The sequence below is a fragment of the Hyaena hyaena genome, unplaced genomic scaffold, assembly GCF_003009895.1.
Source record: "Hyaena hyaena isolate Hyena2069 unplaced genomic scaffold, ASM300989v1 scaffold_83, whole genome shotgun sequence".
Taxonomy (NCBI): domain Eukaryota; kingdom Metazoa; phylum Chordata; class Mammalia; order Carnivora; family Hyaenidae; genus Hyaena; species Hyaena hyaena.
Window position 1 is genome coordinate 1,075,378 of NW_024080715.1, and position 12,118 is coordinate 1,087,495.

General features: G+C 42.4%; 1 protein-coding gene across 5 annotated transcripts in view; it reads left to right on the forward strand.

Annotated features, from left to right (window-relative positions):
- The first annotated feature begins 1,384 nt into the window (after positions 1–1,384).
- ZNF131 (zinc finger protein 131) overlaps positions 1,385–12,118 on the forward strand; it is a 29,111-nt gene continuing 18,377 nt past the window's right edge. For 2 of the 5 annotated variants that reach the window (XM_039234172.1, XM_039234176.1), the window contains exons 1-4: positions 1,385–1,594; positions 2,073–2,211; positions 3,281–3,382; positions 9,774–9,918. In XM_039234172.1, coding sequence (XP_039090103.1) covers positions 2,088–2,211; positions 3,281–3,382; positions 9,774–9,918 — 371 coding nt within the window. In that variant the 5' untranslated portion in view covers positions 1,385–1,594; positions 2,073–2,087. Of the gene's footprint in view, positions 1,595–1,679; positions 1,854–2,072; positions 2,212–3,280; positions 3,383–9,773; positions 9,919–12,118 lie in introns of those variants that run through there. The other 3 variants (XM_039234175.1, XM_039234174.1, XM_039234177.1) reach the window with 3 other exon arrangements.

Consider the following 12,118-nt stretch of genomic DNA (forward strand, 5'->3'; position numbering starts at 1 on the left):
TTCCAGCCGATGTGGATTCTATTTCTAGATTCCATCCAATTCTCTAATCCCCATTTACCACCATGATTCAATCTCCTTTACTAACAGCTTCCCCCTGGCCTCTACTTGCATCTTCGCTCATTAGTCTATTCTCTATATTGGGGCTAGAACTATCTCTTTAAAAAGTAAATCTTCATGTGTTACTTTCCTGCTCAACCTTCAAGGTTTCCCTTTGCGATTATAAGAAAATCTATCATCTTTGACACTGTTTACCAGGCCCTTGTGGGTAGGCCCCGTGGGTCTGCCTGACCCACATTCTTTTAGTTCTCAGAATGCTAGAATCTCGGTGCCTCTGAATGTGCTGAGTACCCTTGGATAAGAATATTCAGACTTCATATTGCTTCTTCCAGGTCACTAGTTTTCCTTGACGACCCACACTCCCTGCCCCAGATTACTTTGTTCTTCACATCTCCTAGCACTCGGAAGTCTGCACCCAGACAATTGACTGTACAAAGTATCTATCTACTCTATCAGACTAAGATTAGAAAGAAACTACATACACCTTGTTCATCACTTAATTTCTCAGTCCCTACCACAGCGCTGGCTCTCAATAAATGTCTGTTGAAACAATGATTACACTCATCCTTGCATATAGCCAGGTATTTTGAGTCTTTCCCTAATCCCCACTCTTATTTTCTTCCGAGAGATTAAAGTAAATCTCTGTTACCCACCAAAAGCATTTTTTTTTTTTCTGGATGAATGAATGAATGACCCAGCGAAGAGAAGCTGATTGTAGGTCACTGGCTTCTTTAAGCGCAGGGGTTCGGAGTGGAGAGCTGTAGTAACAGCATCATGTGTAAATAATCCGAGCAGATCCAGGTCCCAAGCCTAGCAAGCACGTGCCGCCAGCGGAGCGCGGAGAGGGCGGGCACCCGGGAGGAAGGTCCCAGGCGGCCGGAACGTGCTCGCGCCCGTGGCCGCCGCCCGCGCCGCGGCCGCCCGGGTCTCGGAGCGAGCGCACGTGTGCCGGCCAGACCCAGCAGAGGCAGTGCCCGGGCAATCGTGAGGAAATGGAGGGCGAGGCGCTGTTTAGGGGTAGGGATCAGTGTGGGTCGAGTTTCGCCCGGAGAGGGGAAATCGGGGAAGAAGATCTGAGGGCCGGAGAGGAGAGAAGGAAGATCAAGAGCTAGATAAGGCGGGCCGACCTAGCGCTTGGGAGGAGAGGGGGCGGGGCGGGAGGAGCCGCGGAATAAAAGCGCACCGGGGACGAGTTGCGAGTTTACTCCGACGTCCGGGTCGGAAGCGCTCACACCTGGAGTCCTGCGAGGATGGGTGGAAGGGCAGGGTTTAGGATTTAGGATTTAGGATCCCCGCCCCGGGTACGGCCTGGCCCAGAACTGGCTCAACCCCAGCACAGCCGGACTTCCTCCTCCCAGCGTTCGCGGCCTCACTCTCGCCGAGCGCCAAATCCGCCACCAGCGGGGCGGGTGGAGGCGTGGCCTCTTCCCTCCGGGGTCGGCGCTTGGTCGGCGTCCGCGTCAGCTTAAGCCCAGCGCGGTGACGCAGTACGTCGACGTAAGTGACGCGCAGGCCCGGGCCGCTCCTCCTTCACTGAGTGAGTGCCGGCCCGGTCCGGGCGGGGGAGAAGAGGGAGGGCGGGGGAGGGAGAGGCGACCCGGGGAGTCGTTGTGGGCCGCGGGCCGGACCGGGTCCCGGGGCGGCAGGAGCCAGGGCCGGGCAGAGGGCTTGGCGGGCCGTTAGGACGCCGCCACGGCTGTCGGGTCCCTTCCCCTGCCGGACTTGCGCGCCCCGGCGCCCGGAGCCTCCGGCGCTCTGCCCACCCGCTTCAGCTCGCGTCTCCCGACTCCAATTAGGTCAGGCTCGGAGTCCCGCGGCCGTGGCTCCGGCCCCCAACGCGCGGCGGCCACCCGGCTCGCCTTTCTTTCTTTCCTCGCCTTCCTCTCCTCTTGCCTCCCCCTCCCCCCCCTTCTTTTCACGTAGCTGGGGTTTTGTTTTTTGTTGTTTTATGCTTTAGGGGTTTTGTGCCTCGGCCCGAGCTCATGGGTGTACGTTATCATGCTCCTCTTTTGTAGAGCAATCCGACGGCCATGGAGGCCGAAGAGACGATGGAATGCCTTCAGGAGTTCCCGGAACATCATAAAATGATCCTGGACCGATTGAATGAACAGCGAGAACAGGATCGGTTTACTGACATCACCCTGATTGTCGACGGTGGGTAGGGTGGTGGGCAGAGCAGTGAATTTGTGGCTACCGTTCTTATCTCCCCTTCCCCCACCCGCCTTTTATACCCACCCTCTGTGGACTGTGCCTATGGAGTGTGCGCTGGGACGCGGGGGGACTTGTCGCTGTCCACTCACAGACCGTATTGCAAAAGGCTAGTTGGCTGGTCATGCTTTCAACATAATCATCACATCTTAACTTCTTGCAGCCTTTTGAAGTTTTCCTGTTGCACACATTAGTGCAAGATGATGGCGTGGAGGTAGAGAGGATGTCTCTAAATGTTTGGCTAATAGCTTTCTGTTCGTATACTGCTTGGAGGAGCCTTTCACAACAATCATTTGAGAAGTGATGATTCTTCCTGCGTTCCCAGATGATCTTGGAGGGAGAATGTGAGAGATTCCTTTGCAGCATTGGTACCCTCTTTGGGAAGCCTCCAAATCAAATGGGGTCTTTACCAGTATTCCGTGCTTGGTAAAATGATCTGGATTTGTTAAGATTCCAGTTGTCATTATAATGGAGGCAAATATAGCTTGGGTCTCTTTTTTTTTTTAGTGAAAAGAGACTTCCCAAGGCAAGCGATTCTTTATTATAGACCTGCTTCTAAATATTAGGCATATTAACATTTTTCCATAGCAAATACATCCAGCATTATGTTTGTTCTGTGGCTTTTTCTTCTCTTTCCAAACGATATATAACTTTCTGGGTTGTTTATATTTTGCAGTTTCAACTAAATCCAATATACCTTTCACTCTTTAATAAGAAGCTTCTTACCTCTTTTAGTTTTGTAAACTAGCTTTTATAAAGTTGACTTCATAAGGTCTTTGAGATAAAGATTTGGGTTGTCTAATTGAAACTGGAATTTGTTAAGATAGCTACTTAGAATATTCTGACTTTAGTTCAGTAATTTGTATAGTCTTAGTGATTGTATTAGAAGAAAGATCTACTTTATATAATTTCCTACTTTGTTTTATGATTTTACTTTTGATTTTTGAATACATGTGATACTTTTTTTTCTTCTTTTCCTTTTCTTTTCTTTTCTTTTTTTTTTTTTTAAATCTAGGACACCATTTTAAGGCCCACAAAGCTGTTTTGGCTGCTTGCAGTAAGTTCTTCTACAAATTCTTTCAGGAGTTTACTCAGGAACCTTTGGTGGAGATAGAAGGTAAATGCTTGTTTTTTTAAAATTTTATTTATTTATTTTGAGAGAGAGTGTGCCCATGCGTGCGTACCCATGCATGTGTGCACATGCAAGCAGGGGAGGGAGAGGCAGAGAAAGGGGAGGGTGAGAATCCCAGTCAGGCTCCTTGCTGCAACACAAGCCCAACACAGGGGACAGGGGACAAGGGACGTGGTGCTTGGGGGTAGATCTCGCAAACCCATGAGGTTATGACCTGAAGACGCTTAACCAACTTGAGCTACCCAGGCACCCTGGTAAATGCTTGTTTTAGATACAATATTTAGCAAGCGTTATAATTGATGAAGTGTACTGTAGGAAATAGGCATCAGTGGTTCCTCTTAGGTGACTGGATAAATTGTTCTTTTGACACTTGAGAATTCTTACTTTCAGTAAAGTGCTTGGTAAAATGATCTGCCAGGGAAAACACTTACATTAGATGGTAGATGTTGATCTCTTAAAGGAGTCTTTTCCACTTCTAAAACCAGTGGTCACTCTTTTGAAAACATGTATTAGAAGTGATTCCCATCTATGTTTCAGACTGGTAGGGATGCTGCAGGGGATGCAGGGATGCAGTGGAGGCTTCTTAACCAGCAGAGGTGCATATGCTATGCACAAAATGAAGTGTGCTGCCATAATAAGGAAAAGGCTAGGAAAGATGAACTGAAGTAGTATTCAGAAGTTCTACTGGATATAGGGTCTGGGATAGAAGGACTCATTCAATAGATACTGCCTTGGAGTAGAAAGTGATTTTTGTACTTGCTGGTAATAGTTTCCCAAGTGGTAGCTATAGTGCTCTTTAGTTTATGTGCATTTTCTGAGGTTTACAGCAATCCACTGAAGTCAGCGGTATTATTTCCAATTTACACATCAGGGAACAGGCCCTAAATGGTTACTTGCTCAATGTTGCCCAGCTAGTAAGGGATTCACTTTGTGTATTACCATGCTTTCATCTTTTGCTACTACATTACTTACCACTCCCCACCATCCAAAACTGTAGAAAATACTTGTCTACGTAAATACAGAATTTCAGCTCTTTTGGTGTTCTTGAGTTTTGGTTTTGTGTCTTCACTGTGTGTATATATATTCTTTGTTACGAATGAGTTGCCTGGAAACACTCTTCCCTTGGGAAAATTTGGTGCCCTGGGGAGTAAAAGAAAATGTGAAAAGTTAAGCATTTTCCTCTTGGTGGGGTGAGGGTGGGGGTTTACATTCCAGTTTAGCTTTCTGGCTGATGTATCCATAGATAATCTTTTCATTATCTGTGATGGACAGCCACAGGCATAATAGAAATCCACGAAGCTTACTAGAGTGAGAATCTAGCTGCCTACACAGTGTTAATTTCTATTACAGGGCAAGATTTTATTCATTTATTTACCTCAGCTACTGTGTGACGCCAGGCAGGTTACTTTACTTGAGTTGCATATTTGTCTCCTCATCTGAAAATTCTTCAATTCTTTATAGGCTTGTAATGATTGGTTGAAGTAACATGTGCAGAGTGCTGAGCATAGTTTTGGTGCATTGTCAAAGCTTAATAAATTGGGGCTATTTGTCAGATTGAATGCTTGTTAAGGGTTTATGTACTGTGCCTGATCCAGGAAATGAAGAATTGATGAATAAGACAGACTGTAAAGAATTTGCAAATTTAATCACACAGCAGCAACAGATACAGAAAGGAGAGCAAAAAGTGTTGCAGAGACTTATTGTGGAATGGTGTCTCTGCGGAGTCTACCTTGAAGAGATAAGACAGATTTCAAAGAAGAGTCGACTTCTGCTTTTTAAGCAGATTAAGTGGCCCCTGTCTAGACTATACATTGCTTTTGGAGCAAGAAGTATACCTGGGGAAGTAGGGTCTTCTTTTCTGGAGACCAATCACCTTGAGATTGTCTCTTGTACTTTTTAGTACCTCTGACCTGCTACCTTCATTATAGTATAGCACATACAAGCCTTCAGTACTTAATATGACAGATGAGAAAATCTAAGAACGATACCTGTTTTTGTTATTTGCCAGGTTCAGGATTAAAGAATCAGTTTGGCTCTGTGTTTTTGTTTTTCTTTTGGTGTTTTCTTTTAATTAAAAAATTGTTTTAATGTTTTTTTACTCATTTTTGAAAGTGCACACACACAGGTGCATGTGAGCAGGAGAGGGGCAGAGAGAAAAGGAGAGAATCCCAAGCAGGCTCCGTACTTGTCAGTGAGGAGCCTGAAGCAGGGGTGAAACTTACGGGCTGCAAGATCACAAGCTGAAATCAAGATTTGGACACTTAACTGACTGAGCCACCAAGGCACCCCTTGGCTCAGTGTTTTCTTAAGCCCTTAACTTCGAGATCACTGTACAATCTGTCTAGGTCACCTGGCTATAAAGAAAGCCCTAGGCATGTAATTAGAAAACCTGCCTTGTTCTGGCTCTCCTGTTTTGGCAGTTGTATAACCTTGGACATGGTGTCTTCCTTTTCTTTTTCTAATATGTGAGATATGTCAAGTATGATTTTACCATGTCATGGACATTTTGATGTTATGACATTCTGTGCTGTTAAAATCCTCTGGAGAATGATGCTTTTGTTGTTGTTTTGATTTTTTTTTTTTTTTTTTTTTTTTTTTTAGCAGGCAGTCAACCTGGTATAGGCCCAGTCTGGGCTTATTTGGGCTGTGGATGCAATTCCAATTTGTTTTTCAAAACCCTTGCTGTGCTGCTCGGGCGCCAGGTGTGCCGACCTGGGTCCACATCATCATGCAGTGCTCAGGCCCTTGCCGAACTGCCTCATGTCAGCTCCACGCGGCGCTCGGGGGCTAGTGCTAGGCTGCACTCACTCCCAGGGACCTTTTTCTAGCTCCCTCTTCTGACTTCTGAACTTTAGCTCCCAGGTGCAACTTTTCCTGATCCTCTGGCTAGAAAACTAGGATTTTTAGCTTCCCTGTGTGGACATAAACTTCCCACAGTGGGATCCATTTCCTAGACTAAGTGGCGAGAGAGAAAAAATAACCAGTCTCTCCATGCTCTTGGAGATCATTCCTAGATTTCTTTCAGAAAGAAGAGCCTAAGAATCAGTGCCTTCTTGGTGGCCACCAGCCACAGCTGTGCAGCATAAGAACTGAGACTTGCCTTGAGGCAGGGGAGAGGAATAAAAACCAAGTATTTCCTCTCCCCCTCCCCCCACACACATACTCTCCATTCCCTTTCTTGGTTCTCTAGCCAGACTTTTCTTCTGTACCTGCTACATAGTTACAGGATTTAGGCTGTCTTCAAGTGTAAGCCGGGATATGTGAGAGGAAAACTAAAAACCAGGAAACTCACTGCTGCTCTTTTGAGTTTTGATTTCTGTCCCCAGCCTGCTTACTTCTGTTCATCTTTTCTGAGTCCTTATCTATTTGCTTTATGTATTCTGCCCAGGATTTTTAATTGAAATCAGTGGACAAGATAGGGTGGAGTGTGCTTTCTCCATCTTAGCTACAATTTTAACCTTCATCTGTAAAATATGAATAATGACCTCACTCTGTAGATCTAGAATGCTGTCCTGCCCTGCTTTGCTTCTTTCTAAGTGGAGGAAAAAGAAGATTTAGATTAAGGTGTTCATATTGACGGGTTCCTTAGATACTCAGAAAAATTATATTCTGCTGCACACTTCTGTTATGAAACGAGCAAGGGATTGATGAAAAGGTAGACAGATTTGGAAGTTACCAAACTAGTCCTGATAAAGAATAAAGTGTTTTCGCAACTCTGCATCATCTGTCACCACATCACCTACCTGGGCAGGTGTTAACAGTTTGGTCCATGTTAGCTATAGGTCAGTAGTTTATTCCTAGGACTAGTGCTGGACTGGTGACTTAAGCACCTAAGGTGCTTGAAGAAAAAAAAAAAGTATCCCAGTTTTGAGTCTAGGGATCAGAGACCCATGCTTTTGTTAAGTCTGCAATGATTCTAATTAACCGAACTTGGGAACTAAGTCTGTAATTCCTTATTCAAATCCTTGAAGGCCAGATGATTCCTGAAATTATAAATTTTCTAAAGATAATGCAGTCTGTGTATTACATTATAATCCCAGTGGGGTCTAGGGTGACATCCTGTAACCAAATAATAGTTCAGAGTAGCACGTAATATTTACTCTAAGTGGGATGAGGACTATACATAGCCTAATGTCTATTCAGAACAAATATTGCTGTCAAATTAACGGGAAAACTTCTGGTCTTATGAGATTTGGGGGACTTTGGAATTGTGAATAAGAGATTGTGGGCCTGTAATGAGTTAAGCTGTAGGTATTCAAACTCTTCCAAGCAGGAGTGTTTCCTGCCATCATCTTATTTAAAAATCTTTATGTTGGACTTAGGAGTTGAGGCATCTGGGTTTGATTCTAGTTTCATCTCTTCAGTAACTTGCCAAAGTCACAGTTACTGACTTTTCTGTGCCTCAGTTTTCCTATCTGTGAAATGGAGATTATTATAGTAAGTTCTCCATAGGATTGATATGAGGATAGAGTTAATACTTATGATGTGTTTAGAGTCATGCCTGGTATTTGTAGTATTATATGTCATTCCATTTCAAGAAAAATACACATTAAAAAAATTTTTTAGTGTGTATTTTTCAAAGAGAGAGAGCATGAATAGGGGAGGGATTGAGAGAGGGGTGACACAGAATCCAAAGCAGGCTCCAGGCTCTGACTGTCAGCACAGAGCCCAACACAGGACTGAACCCCCGAACCACAAGATCATGACATGAGCCAAAGTCGGATGTTTAACTGACAAAGCCACCCAGGCACCCCTACATATTGTTTTTTCCAAACGAGTGGGTTGGTTTTTTTTTTGTTTTTTTTTTAAGTTTGTTTATTTTGAGAGAGAGCAGGGAAGGGGCAGAGAGAGGGACAGACAAAATCCTAGGCAGACTCTAAGCTGTCAGTGTAGAGCCCAGTGTGGCACTCAAACCCGCAAACTGAGATCATGACCTGAGCTGAGATCAAGAGTCAGACACTTTAATGACTGAGCCACCCAAGCGCCCCAACAAAGGACTTTTATTAATAAACTTTTAAACATTTGATCAAAACTCCTTAAATTTAGTTATCTGTACCTCAGGCTACTTTCATATAATAACTTTCATATGGCAAAAAGACAACCAGGAAAACAAAGATTTAGGGGAGAACCAAATAAAGGTAACTTTCAAAGAATCTAGTTATTTTTACTTTGCTTATTCAGGTGTATAAAATGCATAGGAAGAACATAAAAGTATTTTTGAATTTGCAGTTATGCAAATTATGTGCATTTGGGACCTGGGCATTTCTTAGTTTAAAAATTCTATGTTAAAAGTAGTTTTTTCTTGGAGTCCCTGGCTGGCCCATTTGGTGGAGCATGTAGCTCTTGATCTTGGGGTTATATTTGAGCCCCACTTTGAGTGTAGAGATTACTTAACATCCTTGAAAATAAAAGTGGTTTTCTATTTGTTTCTTTCAATACATTTTTGTAGCCTTGCATCAGCAGACTGAAACAATAATATATAGCACTAAAGAGCAGAAAGAAATAGAGTATCCTTTTGGGCCAAAATTTAAACATAAAACTTATAAAGAAAAGTTGGAATCATTGAAATTTAATTTTGAAAGTAACTTTAGCCCTTACTCATTCCTACTTTGTGTGTCTGCATTTTAGGGATCATTGTTTAGGTACTGTGAGGTGAGTGTAGAGACAAAAATCATTTCCCTCATGTAACTTAGAGTCCGGGGATGCCCATGGGTTTTAATTATCAGAACAGGTTCAGCCTGGGGGAAGTACTAGAAAGTTTCATTAAGGGTGCGGCATTAGAATTGGGCCTTCAAGGACAGTAGGACTTAGATAGATATAAAGTGATTAAGCATTCATTAAGGAGGGTTAAGTGTTAAGGCAAGGAAGCTTTTAGAAGTGAAGCCTTTGTTTAAGGTTCAGTATATAGTATGGGATTGATGCAGTTTAAAATTTGGAAGGGAAAATAGTGGAAATAGAAAAATAATGTGAAGTACCTTGAAATAAAGGCAAAGTGGTATGCAGCTTTATTTGCTGAGCTGTGGAAAGCCTTTGAAGATTTGGAGCTGAGTTGATACAGTGATCTCTGGCAAGGAACATAGCATGTCTGACATGTAATAGTTAGCCAATTTATATATTCAAGTGATAGATTTTACTGTTCATAAGAATGTTAGGAAATCTTTGGGAAAGATCTTAAAGCAGTTTGGTAGTTAGTGCTAGAACTTGGCTACAGGATTACTGTACTGTTAATGAGAATTCCACCAGAAAGTAATTTTCCAAAATTCAGATACTAATCAGGTTTTAACATTGAGCTTTTTTTTCCTTTACTAAATGTTAGAAGATTTGAATCAGTGGGCAAACATGCTAATGCACATCTTTTTTTTTTCTTTTTTTACAGGTGTTAGTAAAATGGCCTTCCGTCATTTAATTGAGTTCACATATACAGCAAAATTAATGATACAAGGAGAAGAAGAAGCCAATGATGTATGGAAAGCAGCAGAGTTTCTACAAATGCTAGAAGCTATCAAAGCCCTTGAAGTCAGGTAATTACTTATTTTCATAGTGATGCACAGATGGTTCTCTTCAGTCATGTACGCCCTGTTAGTCAAGAATTTATTGTACGTGTCATGCCATAAAGGACTGACATTTTGAAATTAAGAATATTTAAGGATCTATAAAATTCTGGATAGTGATCTTTCTCTCACACTTGATTTCTTGTCCTTTTGTAAAAACTTCTAAGTTTAATTAAAGTAACATCTTTTGTATCTAATAAAGTCAAGAGGACTCAGCAGCTTTTAAAGAGTTGTTTTGTTAGGTTTGAGTTGTTAACTGCACCAAGCTTTATTTAAAAAGAATTTGACTTAGAAAAATTAACACAGTCCTGTTTAAGAATAAGTGAGGAAATGGATGAAGATAAATAGGCCACATGGGGCAACAATCAGTGAAGTTAGAAATTTGGTAGTCATTATGAATGCCGTTCAGGTCTATATACTTGCTAGGTGCGCTAAATCTAGCTCTGAATTCTGAAGTACCTAATGCATAGAGAAAGGAAAGAAAAATCTTAAGTTACATTATTCATGGTTACGAGAACAAATCAGTTGTTTCGGAGCCATTCCTGGTATTAAGACACATAATTTCTCATAGAAAGTGTTAAGAAAACATTAAATGACATAACAAAGACTTCAACATCTTGCATAATGAACAGTGGCAGTATAACATAGTGACTGAGAACAGGGTGCCTGGGTGGCTCAGACAGTTATCTGAGCATCTGACTCTTTTTTTTTTTTTTTTTACAAATAGTTTATTGTCAAATAACTCTTTTAGTTGAGAGCGCTGCTATGAACATTGGGGTACATGTGCTCCTATGCCTCAGCATTTCTGTATCCCTTGGGTAAATTCCTAGCAGTGCTATTGCTGGGTCATAAGGGAATTCTATTGTTAGTTTCCTGAGGAACCTCCACACTGTTTTCCAGAGGGGCTGTACCAGTTTCCATTCCCACCAACAGTGTAGGAGGGTGCCAGTTTCTCCACATCCTCGCCAGCATCTAGAGTCCTCTGATTTGCTCATTTTAGCCACTCTGACTGGCATGAGGTGGTATCTCAGTGTGGTTTTGATTTGTATTTCCCTGATGAGGAGGGATGCTGAGCATCGTTTCATGTGTCTGTTGGCCATCTGGATGTCCTCTTTGGAGAAGTGTCTGTTCATATCTTCTGCCCATTTCTTCACTGGGTTGTTTGTTTTTCGGGTGTGGAGTTTGGTGAGTTCCTTATAGATTTTGGATATTAACCCTTTATCTGATATGTCATTTGCAACTATCTTTTCCCATTCCGTCGGTTGCCTATTAGTTTTGTGGGTTGTTTCCTTTGCTGTGCAGGCATCCGACTCTTGATACTGGGTCAGGTAATGATCTCACATTTGTGAGATCAAACTCCTCTTGGGACTCCATGCTGAGCGTGGAACCTGCTTGGGATTCTCTCTCTCCCTCTCTCTGCCCCATCCCTGCTCACACCCATATATACACACACTCTGTTTTTAAAATTAAAAAAATATATATATATACGTATATATATATGAAAAATTTAGTGACTAAGAGCTCTGGAGTCAAGCTGCCTAGGTAATAGCCTAGTTCTCTACCACATAATGAAGTTACCCAACCTGTCAACACCTCAGTTTCTTCATCTGTCAAAAGGGGGTAATAATCTTACTTTCAACACAGGATTATTTATGGGCGTTAAATGAATTAATGCATGTAAAGTGCTCAGCGTGGTGACTGGTATATAGTACTCTATTTGTGACCTGGTATTATTATTAATATCTCCTGGCTGTGTTTCTTATGATGTTATCGGCATAACACTAAAGTGCAGTTTGGTAAAATCCATTTGCACGTGGGGCAAAATAATTTAGTCCAACTCACTGATAAGGTTTAATCAAAAGATACAAATTAGAAAAATTTTAAGAAATAATTGAACTATAATCATCCCTAAGTACCATTTCTCCTAATGAGCTTTTAATTAGTTTGATGACAGTTCAAGACCAAACCAAGAGCTTGGTATGTATGTATTCTCTAATGCCTAGTGCCTGGCACATAGTGTGTGTGTAGTTCCCATTTGTGAATGGATGGATGGGTGCATGCCAATTAAAACCAGATCAACACTCCTGCAGAGAGAGCTGAGACCTGGGTAGCAGAATAGAGGTATGTTGAGGATATGTACCTGATGTCGTACCTTTTCAGAATGGAAGTA